The sequence below is a fragment of the Leptidea sinapis genome, chromosome 44 (genome assembly GCF_905404315.1).
Source record: "Leptidea sinapis chromosome 44, ilLepSina1.1, whole genome shotgun sequence".
Taxonomy (NCBI): domain Eukaryota; kingdom Metazoa; phylum Arthropoda; class Insecta; order Lepidoptera; family Pieridae; genus Leptidea; species Leptidea sinapis.
In genome coordinates, this window is record NC_066308.1 from 6435544 (window position 1) to 6454955 (window position 19412).

At 32.4% G+C, this 19412-nt stretch overlaps 3 protein-coding genes across 5 annotated transcripts in view; 2 read left to right on the forward strand and 1 right to left on the reverse strand.

The window, feature by feature from the left end:
- Window positions 1–1833: 1833 nt before the first annotated feature.
- Window positions 1834–3982, forward strand: LOC126977294 (probable dimethyladenosine transferase). Its single transcript, XM_050826065.1, has 5 exons — window positions 1834–2024; window positions 2103–2289; window positions 2363–2666; window positions 2795–3016; window positions 3831–3982. Exons 1-5 carry the CDS (start codon window positions 1967–1969, stop codon window positions 3978–3980), a joined length of 921 nt encoding a protein of 306 aa, XP_050682022.1. The 5' UTR covers window positions 1834–1966; the 3' UTR covers window positions 3981–3982.
- Window positions 3983–5241: 1259 nt separating this feature from the next.
- Window positions 5242–6968, reverse strand: LOC126977322 (NADH dehydrogenase [ubiquinone] 1 beta subcomplex subunit 6). Its single transcript, XM_050826098.1, has 3 exons — window positions 6594–6968; window positions 6065–6166; window positions 5242–5450 (listed from the first exon to the last, which is right to left on the reverse strand). Exons 1-3 carry the CDS (start codon window positions 6834–6836, stop codon window positions 5307–5309), a joined length of 489 nt encoding a protein of 162 aa, XP_050682055.1. The 5' UTR covers window positions 6837–6968; the 3' UTR covers window positions 5242–5306.
- Window positions 6969–9253: 2285 nt separating this feature from the next.
- The window catches only part of LOC126977284 (mitogen-activated protein kinase p38b-like), a 33084-nt gene continuing 22925 nt past the window's right edge, over window positions 9254–19412 (forward strand). Inside the window, exons 1-7 of one of the 3 annotated variants that reach the window (XM_050826048.1) lie at window positions 9254–9292; window positions 9381–9498; window positions 9675–9811; window positions 11234–11427; window positions 13686–13795; window positions 16626–16750; window positions 17171–17250. In XM_050826048.1, the coding sequence (XP_050682005.1) occupies window positions 9395–9498; window positions 9675–9811; window positions 11234–11427; window positions 13686–13795; window positions 16626–16750; window positions 17171–17250 (750 nt within the window). In that variant the 5' untranslated portion in view covers window positions 9254–9292; window positions 9381–9394. The other 2 variants (XM_050826047.1, XM_050826046.1) reach the window with 2 other exon arrangements.

Genomic DNA, 19412 nt, shown 5'->3' on the forward strand with positions numbered 1-19412 from the left:
TAGTTAAGCTAATTACGTAATAACTTAAGAAACTGAGCTTTACGGTAGAAGAACTGAGTTGCGAGATTTTGTTTTACAAGTTATGTTTCTAATGGCATTTTTTATTATTACAATTCATAAGTTCCAGCACTTTCTTCATTTTTGGAGTGAAGCTTCTTTAGAATCGTTGTAATTTCAAACTCGATGGAACGAAAAAAAAGTCCATAGAGATTTTTTTTTTAAATCCAATATAGCCGCCGCGCAAAATTATGATTTCAACATTATGGATATTGAATCCAAGGTTCGCGAGGGTGCAGAGAACGAATTTGGGATCTTTTTTAAATCCCACGATGTTGAACTATCGTAAATTTGTTGCGCACATACTTATAGCAAATTTAAGACTTTTGTGGTTTTCTCATGGTTGCCATTACCAATTCGGTTCACACAGCCGAAAATTATGAGGTAATAACATAAAAAACATACCGACGAATTGAGAACCTCCTCCTTTTTTGAAATCGGTTAAAAGGAGCGACTCTATTTTTTTCATTTCTGACTGTGTCCTTTCATCTGTCCCATTCTGACAAGCGGGTCTTGTCAATAAATCTTTCCATATTTAATGAAAAAATGTTCGTATTATTAAATTTATTCAGCTTTTTGCATATCTATCTTATATAAATAAAATAACCTCAGTAACCGATGATAAGTCACACCATATTTTATTTGAGACGTTAATGCATTATTTTAGCACTTTTTATAGCACACTTAAGCTTGTTGATTGACTCATAGTTGACACAGGATTAAGGAGAAAAGTGTGCTTAAATTGTCTTTAAGCACACTTTTGCCGTGCCGTTAAAATAACTGCGGATGATATATCCATATGTATAGAACGTCATTGTTTGTTCTTTTGTTGTTTATTTAAAAACAATTAATTAGCATAAATTACCCTTTAGTTAGCCCCCGCCCCCTGTTAATGGGGGGAAACGCCTACTATTTGGTTCTGGCACTCGCCGGCCGCTGCCGCGGCACGCTACGCTCGGCTCGTGCGGTGTTTTAACTGTTCTAACATAACCTAACCTAACCAATTTTAATGAATTGCATTTTTTTTTAAATTAAATAAATCTAGAACAAACAAATGTTTATAGAGAACAATCAAGAACAAATGGCGAACTAACGATGAAATAAAAAAATAAATAAAAAAATAAAAAGAAATCTGTGGGCTAACTTTCTTGAGCTCTCTCTACGTATTAAGAGCTGTCTATTTTAAAACTAGCGCCATCTGGAGATTGGCCCGAAAATAACTATATATAAGCTAAAAATTATAAAATTCATTTTTAATGTTGTAACGCAAATAAATAACTAACTCTACTTTTTAATGTCGGTATTGCAATTTTTGTTATAATAAATGTTGAAACTGCGCGTAGAGTTAGTTATTTAATTGCGTCACAACATAGAACATAAAGGATAGATTTAGTAGTGTAAATAAACAAAATGGAACACGAGAGCTACATACTACGCAAACGCTAGAAGTAGGCGCCATTTTATGACCAGTGGGCAGTGACACAAATAAAGAAAAATTGAATAATTTCAAAGCGAGTGACAGCTGACAAAGCATTAATTTTCGGGCCAACTAGCAGATGGCACTACAGTCTTCTGAAAACGTCACTTTAAGGCGTCTGTCCCGCCTCTGGGTTATAATATTATCTTTGATTATTTTGAACAAGCTGTGTAAAGTGAAGAATAGAAAAATAAAAATAAGACTTGGCTGTATGGACTTTTGACCCCTTTGCCTGTCCAGATGGACGAACAGAACAAAAAAAAAATCTCTATGATTGATTGGCTGTATGGGCTTTTGACCCCTTTGCCTGTCCAGATGGACGAACAGAACCAAAAAAAATATATCTTTGATTACTATAAGAAAATAAATACTATAATTTGATCACTAAAATTAGTATTTTTTAAATAGATACTAATAGAATCATATTAAAAAATGCCAAAAATTAAAGCAGAGAAGAAATCCCGCGTACATAATGAAATAGCAAAGCAAGGTTTGTGTTTCTTTTAACTATAGGTTAAGAACCTGGCATGTTTTGAAGGGGTAATGCATCGAATGATTTTATTTCTAGGCATACAATTTAACAAGGATTTTGGTCAACACATATTAAAGAATCCTTTAATAATAACTTCTATGTTGGATAAGGCAGGCTTAAGACCAACAGATGTGGCCCTCGAAATAGGTCCAGGTACAGGAAATATGACCATAAAAATGTTAGACAGAGTAAAAAAGGTCATAGCTTGTGAAATAGATACAAGGTTTGAAGAATTCCCTTATCGGAGACATGTTTTTACTACTCACAATTATAATTAATCAATGATTTTATTTAAGGTTAGTGGCTGAACTGCAAAAGAGAGTTCAGGGAACACCATATCAAGCTAAGTTACACATAATTGTTGGAGACGTATTAAAGACGGAACTGCCATTCTTTGATATTTGTGTAGCAAATATTCCATATCAAATCAGTTCACCCTTAGTATTTAAACTGCTACTTCATAGACCTTTCTTTCGATGTGCTGTTTTGATGTTTCAAAAGGAATTCGCTCAGAGACTTGTTGCAAAACCTGGCGACAAATTATACTGTAGATTATCAATCAATACACAGCTATTGGCTAGAGTTGATATGTTAATGAAGGTTGGATACTAATTCATTTACTTTTATAAAAAAAATAGTATTTGTTAATATTGTGATACATATATATATATATAACTAAATTAATATTTGAATAAGAAAGACATGTTATATAAATTATATATTTGCAGGTTGGCAAAAACAACTTTAGGCCACCACCTAAAGTAGAATCTAGTGTTGTAAGAATTGAGCCAAGAAATCCTCCACCTCCTATTAACTTTGTTGAATGGGATGGTCTTACAAGAATAGCATTTGTCAGAAAGAATAAAACTCTAGCAGCAGCTTTTAAACACAGTACTACAATGGCAGTTTTAGATAAGAACTATAGGGTACATTGTTCATTACATAACAAGGTAAGTAATTAAGTATCTATTATCTATAAATCTTTGCACAAATGATTTGAGTTTTCTTTAGTGTTCATTTCGCCAATATTTGTCTTTAAACAAATTGACATGTGTTTCGCCTCTACACGAGGCATCCTCAGGATGTGTTGTCTCGCCAAAATCTGGCATGAGACTGCAAAATTAATATATACTTCCTACAATTTTTTTTTAAATATATAAGTTTAAATAAAACACTTTTAAAATTTAAAACACATGTGATTGTGTTTTACATTAGATTTTTTATTCATTTCATCTGCAGTCCCCCTGAAAACAAGATCTGGAAAAGTCTTGAAATTTTTTTTATTTGCTGTCAGATATTTTTATTTGACCACTGTGGTATACCTATCTGCTAAGTAGTCACACTGGTTTTTGAAATTTTATATGGAAGATTTTGTTTTTTTTTTTGCAGTCAGATTATGCGTACACTTTCCTTAAAGGCCGGCAACGCTCTTCTGATTCCTCTGGTGTTGCAAGAGAGTGTGGGTGGCGGTGATCACTTAAAACCAGGTGACCCGTACGCTTGTTTGTCCTCCTATTCCAAAAAAAAAAAAGATGTGCAATCAGTCCTTTTATGGAAGATGAGGACAAACAACCTGATGTTAAGTAACCACTGCTGCCAACATTCTCCTGCAACATCAGAGGAATCACAGAAGTGTGGCTGGCTTTTTGTAAAAAGTGTATCAAGTTATTTATGTTTTAATAACTTTAATGTTTAAGTTTTATCACTGCATACAGTTATTATTTCACTTTGATTTCTGAAAAAGAACTGATATTAATTTTACAGGAAATACCAGAAGGATTTGATATAAAGCAAAAAGTACAAGAAGTGCTTACCTCAGCTGAAGCAGATCAAATGCGTGCGAGAACAATGGATTGTGATGATTTTATGAAATTGTTACATGCTTTTAATTCAGAGGGAATACATTTTGCATAGACTATGTGCTTATTATTTATCAGCCCTTCTAGAAGAATAAAAGACCAGGGCACAAATTTTTCAGATACACCAAAACCGAGAGTACGGTACGGCACATGATTCCCTCACCAAGTTCTGATCCTTATTTTCAAAGTCAAAGTTTTTATTTGAATAAACATGTTAGATTGATGTTACATAAATATTATAAAGTACATGTTTGCCACATTTATGACGTGCAAATTTTATAAAATACATTTCTAAATCATTAGTAACAATAATATCAATTTAACAAAAGATTATTAGCAGTATTATATAATATATAGTCAAGTTTTTAGTTGAAAATATTTGTCTAATGAATATAAGCAGTTTTTACTAAAGTATATTTTCAATTTAGATGAGAAATTCCTATTTGATGATACCTCTCCTATTATTTTTGGGATGTGATTATAGATTTTTATGCACATACAAAAACAGTTCCTCTGAAATAATGTAGTTCTACAGCAAGGTACTTGTAGTTTGGTGGGGTCCTTGGATGGGAAAAGAGAAGTGTTTTCCTGTTTACTGAATTTGCTAATTTTTTTTTCGAACAAACATACAGCACTCAAATATGTATAATTCAACAATTGTTAATAAGTGATATTATTATTTTGTTTATAAGATGGTTTATTTTTTATGATCTTATAGCTTGTTTCAATAGTTTTCGGATACATTCACTCAAACCATGCAAATTATAACCAATCTATTAATTTATGTAAAATAATAGGCATTGACAGAAGGCTGCAGTACACTCATTAATTTGCAAATAACACTTTTGCTTGGTATTTTTGATGTACCTGCCTCATTCTTATTTCAAAATGTCCTGATCAAGGAGCTATATGAGTAAGTTCGAATAAGAAATAATTCCGTACACACAATATTATTCATATATTCACACTAACAGCTAGTTGTGATCCATATATTATATGCTATATCGTAAAAAAAAAGTATATCACTTCAATAAGTTTTTAAATTAGAAAAGAATCAGCACATGTCATTCTGATAATGTAAATGATAGTGTTTTAATTTAACCATAAAATAAAAAATCTGAAATGAGTATCGTTTTCAACTAAAACAAAATACAATTTGTTTAGCTTTGTGTACATTATCTCCATTACTCTGGGCATAAAACCACAATGTTTATGTTTTTTCATTGAATGTGCCAAAATAGTTATAGCTAAGTGTCTTAGCAAGTTGTATTGGTGTTCACCCTGAATTATAAAATAAATAAATAATGAAAACACAATTGAATCCTAGGTAAAACATTTATTTTCTATAACATTTCATAGGTGATTAGAATCTGGTGTTTGACTACTTGAAGAAAACAGAATTTTTAAATCCTCTCGCTGCATAATCTGATTCCTTCATTTGTGACTGGAATGGGAAACCATCCTGTCCAGGGAGAACCATTGGTTTTGATTTTATAACTCTCCAACCACCTTTTTTGGTCCAGTCCTTAAAATATTATAAACACTTAAGTTCTATAACATTCAAATAAAATGATGTTAGAATAAGTGTATACTAATACTAGGCCTCACACTCCCCATGTACATATCAAAATCGTAAGTTTGTGTGGTGGCCTCCACACAATAGGCCAGCCAAAGCCACATATTAAAAATCACTGTGATCCAAATTAAAATTTCTTAAGCATCCTTAAAATGGTGAAACAATCTAATCTATTTATTTCCTATATACTAAGTAGGTTTGACTATATTGTGGTGTTCCAACATCTACATTACTATCTGCAATAAGTGTAGGTTTGACAACGAAAGAATATTGATTTATTTACGATTACATACCTATTTATATTATAGAAGAAACTGATATATTTTTATAAGATAACCTTATACTAGGTAGGTACAGTTTTAGGTAAAGAAGTCAACCCTAATGTTGTTAGAAGAGGTAAGAGTCATGAGATAAAAAGAGAGGCAACTTCTAGGTGAATAAAAATGTAGGTTGGTAGCGCTGGGCGATTTGAATTACACTTTTTTGTATGACTATTTCTTAATTGATTTTGCAGAGTGAGGCTTCCGTACTTGTACTATTATATATTCTTTGCTAATACTTACATTCCCATTATATTTGAAATAATAATGAGTACACAAAATTCCAACAGCAATCAATCCTGTTTTTCCAATAATGTACCTATAGTCAGCAGCTCTTGTTTCACCCTGAACAAAAAGGTGAAAATATTACTGTAAAATCCTTTTCACCACTATTTTAATTGCTTATTATCTTTAATGTGTATTCTGTAATGTGTAGTTTTAAACAAATCTAAATCCCATTTCATGCCCAGCCTGTGGGCTCATGTGCATTTATGTTCTAACACCTTACTTTTTGGCAAACAATTATTAATGGTGAAGATCAGCAGAGTCTGCCAAATTAGTTGGCTATTTATGAATGCAATCACTAAATGTCAAAGATAAAACACATAAAAGTCGATTTAAATAATGAAACATTAAACATTCGTATTTTTTATAGAACAAGTTTCCGCGGAATATATAGGCTTTAGACGCCGATTTTTTTTCTGAAAACGTAGCATGCTTTAAATCTAAACAAAACGCAGCCCTTGGATCAATCATTGTTATGTAACCTTACCAAAACAGGGGAAAGAACACGGTATAAAGTATCTAGTGGCCACCGGTAAAATCGCCGAATAGGATTAGTTCTCTCTCTCCAGTATTCTTCGACATGGACAGGTTCGTTGGGAGCCAATATTTGATCCTTTAACCACTGTTTACGCCATTCTCTCTCGGCGGCAGTCATTCCTAAACATCTTTCTCGTTCTATGGCTACTCGACCAGCTATGGGCATAGGTTGGACACCTGCTGTTTGCGCCATTATATCTTTCTAAACTTTAATTAACCTAGCAATAATATCACTCCTTATGGAGAAAAGTTAAAAGTGATTCGATTTGTTTTGTATTTTGTACCTAATATAAAATTCATTCTAGACATCAACTAGACAAAGACATGTACAAAATATTTTTTCTTCTTCCCGTTCAAGGGAAAGGCAAAAGGCGGAGCCATGCAGCCATCGTCAAACGTATGTTTTTTTGAAGTCTTCTTATTCCATTCCAAGTATTTCTTCATTCATGTAGTTTCAAATCCGTTAGTCCTTTTTAACAGATTTAAAAAAAGGAGGAAGTTCTCAATTCGTGGGTATGTTTTTTGTTATGTTTATAACCTCAGAACTTTCGACTGGCTGACTTTGATAATTATTTTTATATATGAAAGTTGGTGCTTCCCATGTGTCCCCAATATAATTTGGTCCAGATGACACCACTGACTGGCATCCATGAAAAAACCATGAAAGTCTTGTTGCTATAAGTATGTGACAAATGGATGAATAACTCAATATCGAGCCAACCGATTTCGATGATTCTTTTATTGTTTTAAAGAATATACTTCAAAAGTAGTTTAGTGAGAATTTGATTCGGTACTGATTATGAAATCCATGACAAAGTAAAGGAACTCTTCAGTTCTTTGGAATAAATTGACGATACTCTTCCGAATCTTTCTATGCTGGCGGATATTTGATTCACCTAAAAATAAAATAAAAAACAACCGAGTAAAAAAAAAACTATTCTAAAACAATAGATATAATATGCACTAACACGTAAAAAAATAATGGTGTATTCTTATACAATCTAATTAATTAATCTTATTCAAATTACATCTATTGTTATATTTTTTGGAGTTCGTGTCAGCCACGGTAGGTTTGTAACTATATACCTAGTTGTAGGTGAGATGCGCTTGTGTCGCACGCGCTACGTGGCAGGAGAGGGCTGCGGCGGGAGGACACCCCACCGATTCCAATTTTTTTTAACCTTTTAGTGCATGTTATTTAGCTATTGATTTGCAATCGTTATTTTTAAGTCGGTTGATTATTGTTATTTTTTTTTTGGATTCACAGTTTCAATTATCCAAGTCTTCTTATAATGCCGAGGCAAATTCTTTCTTCAATTATGCTTCAGCCTCATCTAGTTAAATTAATCCTTTTTGGATTAAATGTTCCAATTTGATTGAAGTTATAAATTTGTATAAACTCTTGGGTATGTGCCGTACAGTGTAAGGGGTCGCAGTGCATACGTCAATTTAGTATACTGTGAAGCCGTTCCTTTATAGCCAGTTATACTGGTTATTAATTAAAACGGAACGCAATCCCGTATACTGTCAGTCGAATTTTTTGGCGCAGCATTCAAATGAGTGTATTAAAGTTTTCTTGTTCATTAATAAAATACTGTTGTTGGAGTACTGTCAAATTAAAAATATTTTATATAATAATATATTTATTGTAAATTGAATTTATAATATAATAATAACGCTAGGGTACTGTGGCAGTAAACTGGCAGTCCATAACGGAATGAATTTTTCTACAGTGATAGCACTGTGTAGTGCTCGCATTGCATATCGGTACATGCAATAATACTTCACGTACTCTACGCTTCTCTCGCAGCCATTTGTATTATACGTCAAAATTAGTTCTCTGGACGCTCGCGAATGGCGCTTCAAATAAGCACAAAAAATTTGGTGTCAAACTTAGGGAACAGTGGTACTAATTACAGGTCAGTGATATATATCTCTCCCGCTTGTCAGAATGAGAAATATGAAAGGACGCATTCAGCACACAGTAAAAAAATTAAAACTAAAGAGACGCTCTTTTTTATATATTAAAATCTTTACTATACATTATTAAAAAAGTAATATTGTATTTTAAAAGAGTGGCAATGAGTTTCTTGCTACTTCTTCTCATTAGCTCAACCCTTTACGAAGTAGCGGTAGATTAAATAAAAAAAATATTTTATTTCTTTTGACATTCATAAGTGTCATTTTCGTGACCTACTTGAATAAACTGATTTTGATTTGATTTTTGTGTGTGTGTAAAGAAAGTTGTCGGTGAATATCAACAGCTTACAAGAATTCGAACAATAAACTATTATGCTATATTAACTGCTATTTACACGGTATCACAGACGTATCGTTACCTAGTAAATATTGATACTTATTTATACCGAAAATCTGTAAAAACTTATCTTCCTCTCCATTTAAAATTTTATTGGATGAGCAGTCTTCGTAAAGGTTTAAAATTATTTATTATTAGTTAAATGACCGTAAATGTCCAAGAAAAAATATTTGTAATTTTACTATCACTGTTTCGGTGGGTAGGATTCTTCCCAGAACTCCAGGCAGAATTAGTGACACCGAGTCGACGGAGCCATTAATTAATTAAAAAAAAAATTTGGCATTTGAAGTTGGCATGAATCTGTTTCTCAATTAGATAAAACTTATATTTATGTATGTATGATCTGATTATATTTTGTTTAATTCTGTATTTCATTTGCTGAAATCAAATTAATATTAATTTATATTAGTAAAACTTCAGGCCTTACATCCATAATGCCTCGTTATCATACTGTGGAGATTAATAAAACAGAATGGATTGTACCTGAACGTTATCAAATGCTGACACCAGTAGGTTCAGGTGCTTACGGACAAGTATGGTATGTATTAAATTTATATAATTATTTTTAATATAACTGGCACATTGCCAACTATATTCATATCTTTTTATTTTTATAAGTTATGATTAAAATACGTGTGGCGATACAAGGCAAGAAAGCGAATTAATTGTTCCTTAATAGCTAATCTATAAGACTAAGTGTATAAATGTTTTTAGTTCGTCAATTGATACCCTGCATAATATGAAAGTGGCTATCAAGAAACTAGCTAGACCATTTCAATCAGCAGTGCATGCCAAGAGAACTTACCGTGAACTTCGAATGTTAAAACATATGAACCATGAGAATGTTATTGGTTAGTATATAAAAAATATTTTTAACATGTTAAGTGTTTGTACCTAATTATTTATATTATGTAGATATATTTTAAAGAGGTGATACAATAATTATATTTTAAATAAACATACAAATGTGTTTTAGTCACTATTCATATTACCTTCTTTTAAAAATGTGGTGTTGTACATGAAAACAAGATTGATACAGCGTTCAACATATAATTAATTCTCCTTTATTTAATTTTATACTTAAACATATTGAATTTGTTTGCTCATTAATGTGTATATGAAGTGTTAGTAAATAGTATTTCTTTTGATATTTAGAATAAAGTTTACTACTACAATTGTTTTTCTTCAAATTTAGAAAAAGGAACTAAACTATTTCATCAAAGAAAATACCCCACATAATGGGTCAATTCCAAATACCTACAACTCTGAAGCAACTTTTATTTTTATCTTAGCAAAACTCACCTTAATTTGTAAAACAATTGTGGTTTATGTTATGTTACGTAGGGGCTGAATTTTGGTCTTTTTAAACACAAAGGTTTAGAGTAATGAAAACTTTAAAAAAGGAAAGAGGTCTATTGATCAAAAATTAGAAAAAAATTGTATAAAGAATAAACTTTCTCCCTTTGGCAATCACAAAAAAATATTTGCCAGCCTTTTTAGCCCAGTTACTCTGCATATTAGACTTGACAACTCTACACCATTGCCTTTAAAATAAGCCCAAAATTGAGCCCGTAGGACGTAGAACTTAAACCCCCATTGTTTTACAAATTAAGCTAAGATAAAAATAAAAGTAGCTTCAGATTTGTAGGCATTACAGAATTGACCCCATATGTGGGGTATTTTCGTTAATGAAATAGTTTATAGTTTTTATATAGCTTTTGCATATGAAAGTGTGTTTGCTAACAAGTTATAACACTAGAAATAAGAGACTGCTTGTAACTAATTCTAGTAGGCTTCATAAGATTCATATTAGCTTTATGGGTATTTACCCATGATAAATAAGTATACACTTTTATAATAAAGTTCCAGACACTGTTCAGAAGTTATGCATAAATAAATTTAAATGTTTTTTAATAGAATGGCTCTGTCATAAATCCTACTACTCCACAGCTGAATATCTAAGTGATCAAACAGCCTGGGACTAGATTATGATTATTTTATACCAATGACAGTACAATATTGTATATTTTATTAAAAAGAGTGCAAAAAAAAGAATGCTAGGAGAGTTTCTTGCGCCGCTCCTCTCTCAGAGCGCCATTTGTTTCTGAAGAGGTAGTGGTATCTAGTATATTAGAAATTACATCAAAATGAATTCTAAAGGAATCACATCTGAGAAAATAAATGCCTTTTATTTTAGTCTGTATAAAAAAACTTTTATATGATTGTTAGCTTGGCTGAAATAAAGCTTTTGTGTCTATTTATTTATTTTGCAGGGCTCCTAGATGTTTTTACTCCTGAAAAGAATTTAGAGGAATTTCAACAAGTTTATCTTGTCACCCATTTGATGGGTGCCGATCTCAATAATATAATTCGTACACAAAAGCTTTCTGATGACCATGTTCAGTTTCTTGTTTATCAAATACTGAGAGGACTGAAGTATATACATTCTGCAGGCATCATACATAGAGTGAGTAGATTTTTATCTATATATATAAAAATGAATTGCTGTTCGTTAGTCTCGCTAAAACTCGAGAACGGCTGGACTGATTTGGCTAATTTTTTGTCTTGAATTATTCGTGAAAGTCAAGAGATGGTTTAAAAGGTGAATAAATATGAAAATGCTCGGAAATAAATAAAAAATTAAATAAAAACAACAATTTTGTTTTTAGTTTGATGTGGATGAAAATTTACTGTTAACTTCTTAGTATGGAACTAGGGTTGTTTATTATCTCACATCTCTTCTTCTCACAATGTTATAGTATGGAAAATATGACCAGATTATAGACTAGAAAACTATGTTTGAGCTCATTACTTTCCAGTTCAAATCTACCATTTTCCTGGAGTGTTTATCGGAAAAACTAAATCTATATATATAAAAACGAATTGCTGTTTGTTAGTCACCTTAAAACTCGAGAACGGCTGGTCCGATTTGGATAATTTTGGTCTTGAATTATTTGTGGAAGAGAGACGGTCCAGACAACGTTTTAAAGGTGAATAAATATGAAAATGCTCGGAATTAAATAAAAACAACAATTTTGTTATTCCTTTGATGTGGGTCATTCAGAGATCAAATTGAAAGAATGGTTTAAAATGAACAACTAATTAGAATCTATGTATCTTTCTAACTTTCTCAGGAGGTAGAAAATAAACTTAATTTTAGCTTACTATAGTTGGTAGATTAACTACTGTTGTTAACTATCTGTCAGATTATTTTTATGTAGATTAATAAATTACAAGTTCTATCACAAATTAAATTTCAGAACGTAACCATAATATCCGATTTGTATTATTCTGATCCATTCACAGAAATAGGGTTGCAAAATGACAATCGAAATTAATAATTATTGTAGTACGATACATTTTTGTACGTTTAAATATTTGGTAGGTCTGCAAATCGGTCGTCATATATTTTTTTAACCCCGAACTTTTAATTATTGATTCTATTCTTAGTACTTTATATGGCAATACAACGTTTGCTGGGTCAGCTAGTCGTATATAAAATGATACCAAAATGTGTAATTTATTATGAAAAGTCTCAAATGAAAAAAAAAATATATAGGTACTCATCAGACGAGAATTACAGCGGAGTGAGGGATGAGGTGTCACTAAATCTCCGTCCCATACGAAACTTTACAATAGGCTGAATTGGCCAATTAGTCGAAATGTTTTGACTTATCTTTGGTGTTAATTCCGCCAATATTTGTCTTTAAATAATTCGACACGTGTTTCGCATCTACACGAGGCATTTTTTTTTAAATCTTATTTAAAAGGAGCGGTTTCCCGCTCGTTTAATTCAGTCTCGTACCAGAGTTTGGCGAGCAACATCTCCTGAGGATGCCTCGTGTAGAGGCGATTATTATGGATTTCCGCAAAAAAACGCCTGCTTCAATAAATTTTCAAATAGTACAACGCGAAAGTTCGCATGCATCGACTTTTCCATTTTGATACTTTGTAATGTATTTGTTTTATGATATTGTCAATATTTAAAAAAAAATATTGAAGATTAGCACAAACAAGCGTAGGTAATAGGTCACCTGATGTTGAGTGATCACTGCCTCCCACCACCACTAACACCAAAGGAATTACAGGAGCGTTGCTGGTCTTTTAGAAAGATGAACGCACTGTTTTTGAAGGTTCTCATGGGTATCATTCCGGTAACAACTCTTGGGGACGCTCATTCCAAAGCTGGATGTATATGGAAGAATATTCCATGAAAACTTCACTGCCTTCGGGATACTCCCCGTAATAAATGCGGTAGACACAATGAACGACGTTTCTACGCAACGCCAAGTGATCTAGCATTTCACACAGCAAATTATATCCATAAAGCCATAAATTGTCTAACTTTTTGTGATTTCGAAGAAATAAGTGAAAATCAACTATCTACTCTCCGCTCTGAGTAAAAGATACAAGTATTCAACTAAATCTAGGAGTAGACCTGTCTTAGTGTCTTACCCCCTTATTCATAATAGTCTGCTAACTTAAAGCATTGCTAATTCTCACTCTTGTCTTCTTCTATTGACCTAAGTCAGAATGAGAAAAAACACTCCTAAGTGGCTGTTTGAACTAAATATATACCATATTTAGTTCAAAACAATTTTCAGCCACAAATCTTCTTTTTTTTAATATACTATTTTTGATATTGAATTGTCGTTGCGTTAAGTATCATAGTTTGAAATCTAAAATTATAGTTTTTGTTATACTTAAATATTTATGTTGTTTTAGGATCTCAAACCTTCGAACATAGCTGTGAATGAAGATTGTGAATTAAAAATTTTGGACTTTGGCTTGGCTAGACCTACAGAAACTGAAATGACTGGCTATGTAGCCACAAGGTTAGTTCAAAATTTGTTTTTGTAGTGCATATCGCTGATGTTTACAAGTTTTGAGTTTTTACCCCCTTATTCATAATGGTCCGCTAACTTTAAACAGCCACTTAGGAGTGTTTTGTCTCATTCTGACTTAGGTCAATAGAAGGAGACAGAGTGAGAATTAGCAATGCTTTAAGTTAGAAAGACTATTATGAATAAGGGGGTTAGAGTTGTTGAGTAATATAGTGGTATTATGAATACATATAGGTTAAAACTTAGTATCCCTTAGCATGAGAGAAGAGGAAGCGGTGGGATGGGAAGGAGATGGGGGGATTTTAAACCGTTTTAAGAAATAGAATGTGGGGGGGGGGGGGGGAACGGTCTCTATTTGGTTAGGTTGTGGTAACTGTTCTAACTTAACCTATTTTTATGAATTATAGTTCATAGAGCTTTGGTTCACTATTATAGTGCTACTACTTTTAATACAAGTTAACGTATCTACAGTTCTCAAGAAAATAAGGATTTATTTTTGGATTTTAAAATTCTAACCTCAAAACGGATAAAACCCGTAAATAAAACGCTACATGAGCGCTGGCATGGCTGAAAGCTGTCAATTGTTAATGAAAAGCATCGGAATATAAGTGAAAAATAATTATGGACTTTTTTTTCAAATGGCTTTAAAACTCTGGGTTTGTTTGCCCAATTAACTAATTTCATATTCATAATCCTCATTCATTTTGCCTGAACTTTACCGCAAGCGCACTATTTTATATATATCGACTTCATTCGCATCTGATTGAAGGTATTCGTAGTATTTCACGAAGAACAGCTACTAATTTGTCGTCTTTCGGTCGCCGTGATATACGCAAGTACTCTCGTGAGAATCGCACGGCAAACCAGCGCATTCTCGACAGCGTGGTTAAACTCGCCGCATCACCGCATTCACTTATAGTGATAATATAATGTTATTATAGTAGTAGTGATTCGACTAATCTAATATATAAAATTCTCGTGTCACGGTGTTTGGAGTTAAACTCCTTCGAAACGGCTTGACGAGTGCATATTGGGTAGGTCTGAGAATCGGACAACATCTAATCTAACCAACTTTTTAATCACCCTAAATGTTAAGGGTGGTCCACGCCAATTTTTTTTATTTTTTTTTTAAATTAGTTTGATTATGAGTCAGCATTAAAAATACATATCTACAACTTCATATTTTCACTCATCTACGATCAACAGTTACTTTTGTATCGCGATTTTAATATCGGCAATACAACGTTTGCTGGGTCAGCTAGTATATTATAATATTAATAATTTTGACACTCTCTTACACAAAATATCTTGCCCCAAACTAGGCATAGCCAGTACTATGGGTGCAAGAAAACGCAAATTTATTTAATACAATATACTTACTCAAACATACATAAATACAAATAAACATCCATGACTCGGAAACAAACATTCATATTCATCATATGATGCACCTACCGGGATTGGGACCCGGGACCTCTAGCTCAGTAGGCAGGGTCACTAACCATTGGGCTATAGGGGTCATATACTACCTTAAAGTGGAAGTGTGAAGGAAACCCACAGTTCTCGTCCAAGAGACGAGTGAGGCTTCATCTCCAACCCATGTGATATTTCAGGTTAGTGCACTTGCTCTTTTCATCAATCCACTTTGTTCACGCCTTAAACTCAACCCGCACTTTACAGTCCACAATTCCTGCACCCGCAGCTGGGGATCTTTGAACCAGATCCACCACGGTTCTAGCCTTTTTAAACTAATAATTATTGATGACTCCGTCTATTACAGACGAATAATTTACTTAATTGGCGTTTATATTGAAGTTATACTACTTTAGGCGCGTTATGAAAAAATTATGAGAGTGAAATTTTAAGATGCGCGCACATCACTGTAATACAAAAGTAACAGGGTGAAGTTGGTTCCTAAAATATGCTGACGTTTGCGACATTCGTTTTTTTTTTGGTTTCACCGTCCATTATTGGAATAGGCAAAGGGTTCAAGCCCGTACTATACGTATTCTTTATTTAAGAATTAATTGTCAAAGCCATCGTTGCAAGATTTTTACAATATTGTTCTTTCTACAAACGTAGAATAGCGTGAGGAATAAATAATTTTAAGGATTTTTGCTTCGTTAGGCCAAAGAAGTATAACTTCTTGCGTGCATACATAAGTACACACAAACTTTTTTTACGTTTCATTTCACTGTTTTACATTAACAATTGACAGCTTTCAGCGTCCCGTCCATGCCTGAGCTCATGTAACGTTTTATTTACGTGTTTTGCCGGTTTTGAGGTTAGATTTTTTTTTCTTTATTATCATGAAAACTGCAATACTTTGTAATAAGAGTAGGAGCACTATAATCGCAGCCCAAAGCTCTATCGACTACAATTATTTTTACCTCCAAATTCGTGCTAATAAATAAATAAAAATAAAATAGCCTTTATTATTACTAGTGACTTAATTTTTCTTATAAGTAAAACTTAGATTAGCTTAACTAGTAATTTGTCTCTCGACAAAGGCCTCCTCTAAAGACTTCCACCTTATTCGGTCTCAGGGCACTCTCATCCAGTCCGGTCCTGCTATCCTTTTAAAATCGTCCTCCCACCATCTAATCTAAATAGTCTACCTTTCCTTCGTTTCCCGTCTCTTGGATACTCAAATTCGTGCTAAGAGATACTAAGTCCAACTCCGTATATATTTTTGGAAGTTTTTATTTTAATATTCAATGTTCACGTAAGTATGTTATATAACTTTTTTTTATAACAGTAATACAATTCTCTTACCCTAAGTTAGTTAGTTGGTTCTAATTCATAGTGCACATTATTGTAGATGGTATCGAGCCCCAGAAATAATGTTAAACTGGATGCATTATAACCAAACAGTAGATATTTGGTCTGTGGGCTGTATCATGGCGGAGTTATTGACAGGCAGGACTCTGTTCCCAGGCACAGACCGTATCCTTTTATTTTTAATCTGTTGTTTCTGGTCATTCTTAATATTTTATTAAAAGCATCTGAACAAACATTGTTTTTGAGGTTAAAGCAGTTAATGTTTATTAGTTTGGGGAGGTTACTTTAAAATATCAAATTATAAGTAAATCATAAAATATATTAACTGAAAGACCAGAGACAATTCGTTCATCAGTAGCTATGTATTATAGTTGTGAAAGTAATGTATCGAAAAATGGTAAGTTAATGGTAATATATTCTTCTCTCCAGATATTTTTATTTAGTATAAATCATTGTTATGGTGAAAGGTATCTTAGTGTTTTGAGATTAACATGTGAGGCAGATTTTATTATTTGCTCGTTTTTAACATTATTTTGTGTATCTGTAGATTTTACTTGTTTGCTTTCAACCTTAATGGATAAACAGATATCCATCAATTGAATCTGATACTGGAGATCCTAGGAACACCAAACCAAGAGTTCATGAAGAAAATTTCTACAGAATCCGTAAGTAAATTGGCTCTGTTGGTACTAATAATACATCTATGTACCAAGGGAAAGGCTTTTAATACATTTTAATTTTCCGGTTAATGTTGACATTAAATTGCTTTTTGTTTGGGTTTTTGGCTTGTGTTTGTTTGGTGCTTGTAACCTTAACAATAATGCATACAGATATTGATCACCTCACAAGAATATTATTTTTATGTGGCAACCCTGAGCAAGAAACCATAAACAAGATAATAAGTGAGGAGGTAAGCTTTTGATGCTAAAGTAATTATCAGTAGGTAATAAAAATAGATTATTGATTAATAGGGTATATAAAACCTATTGAAATTCAACCAATAGACGTTAATGTTTCTTGAGTGTTTACATTTATATTGGTTTTATGATGATCCGAGATTTGTATTTTTATTGTATAAACTTTTAAATTATGATTGTTAGAAAAATAAGAAAGTGTGTGTATACTTATGTATGCACGCAAGAAGTTATACTTATTGGGCGTAATAAAACAAATCCTTAAAATTATTTATTAGTCGTGCTATTCTACGTTTGTAAAAAGAACAATATTGTAAAAATCGCGAAATAAATTGTTGAATATTGACGAATACGGCTGTATCAGCTTGAACCCGTTGCCTGTCTTAATAATGGACGAAGAAAACAAAAAAAAACAAACAATCAATGTAATTTGTCAGAAATGTGTCAAATGTCAATCATTATTAATTGTCAATGTTTAAAAGACATATTTTAATAACTAACTTCAACCTATTACTTTTGTGTTACAGTGATGCGCGCGCATCTTAAAATTTCACTCTCATCATGTTTTTATAACGCGCCTAAAGATGTATAACTTCAAAAAACTATGGAGAAGCATTAATTCTGATTTAAAATTTAACAATTCTTTGTCCTTTTACATAAAATTCTGATAAATGGTCTGTCATGTGTTTTTTAAACTTTGATCTGACATATTTGAGTTAATCGCAATTTAATATTTTAGGGGAAGTATCAGCTTAATAAAATATTTGGCTATATATTATATTAATTATTAACTGTGCTATGGTGAATATTCATAAATACCTACATAATAAAAGCTTATGTAACATTTTATAACGAAATGAACTCATATTATGCACACGGACGAGTAAAAAAATAAGGACTCCGTCGCACCTTACATAACAGTGAGGCACCAAAACAAGCCGGTAAACGTGTAAATACATAGCCCCACGTATACGCTTACACTAATACAAGCCGATCGGCCGCCATTATGAGATTTTCCATCGTCTGTGACAGATCAGTTTGCGTCGCAATAAATTTTTTAAAAATGCCTTCGTGCTGTTATGGGTCTCTTTTGAGTTCGCTTTTTAAAAAAAACATTTATTTAACACAAAGAAATATAATATATTATAAGGAATATGAAGACTTGATTATACAATAATAGTTTTAGAGACCCTTGGGCAGAACCGTAACTTATGAGAAGCGAGCACGAACTGGCTGCCCGCGCGCAGCTAGGGCTTATATTACTGATCCAATAATGCTGGTTGAGATGGAATAGCAATTAAGTCAGCATTAATACCTACATAACTGGGGTATAACACCTCCCCCCTTAGAAGGAACTTCGGGGAGAATCCGAAGTTACATCATCTTTAATTTTCGTTCTAATAGAAGGTGATGGAATTTCGTGAAGTCCGGAATTATTACTTTCTATATCTTCTGATTTTGTTTTAAATATTACTTTTGGTATCGTTACTTTAGGTCTGCTGCCAGGTCTTACACATTTATAAAATTTATACGAAACATAAAATAATATTATTACACAAATGAATATAGTTAGAACAGAATAATGTATCCCGTATTTAATAATGTGTGGACTTTCTATAATTTTGTCTATGTTCTGAAGTTGGTTTAAGAAAATGTGTTTATTTAATTTAAAATCATCTAAATCTATGTTCTGTAGTTCAATAGGGGATACATTATAACTGAGTTGATTAAATTTAGTTATGTTACAACAGTTATCACTTAACAAATTAAAACTTGGATAACCAATGGGTACAGAAACATTTAACGAATTATACTTAGGAATTAAAGTAGTACTTTTACAATATCCAATACAATTACTGGGTAGCGTGAGTATGCCGGTACCTAAAATGTCAAATTCGAAAATTTTTGAGTTT

Excerpts from the sequence above, each read along its gene's own strand:
- LOC126977294 (XM_050826065.1), top strand. The coding sequence starts at position 1,967 with ATGCCAAAAATTAAAGCAGAGAAGAAATCCCGCGTACATAATGAAATA. Across the intron at positions 2,025-2,102 it reads TAATGAAATAGCAAAGCAAG|GCATACAATTTAACAAGGAT; the intron begins GTTTGTGTTTCT and ends TTTTATTTCTAG. Across the intron at positions 3,017-3,830 it reads ATTGTTCATTACATAACAAG|GAAATACCAGAAGGATTTGA; the intron begins GTAAGTAATTAA and ends TTAATTTTACAG.
- LOC126977322 (XM_050826098.1), bottom strand. The coding sequence starts at position 6,836 with ATGGCGCAAACAGCAGGTGTCCAACCTATGCCCATAGCTGGTCGAGTA. Across the intron at positions 6,167-6,593 it reads GTGTTCTTTCCCCTGTTTTG|GGTGAAACAAGAGCTGCTGA; the intron begins GTAAGGTTACAT and ends CTTTTTGTTCAG. Across the intron at positions 5,451-6,064 it reads ATTTCAAATATAATGGGAAT|GACTGGACCAAAAAAGGTGG; the intron begins GTAAGTATTAGC and ends TAATATTTTAAG.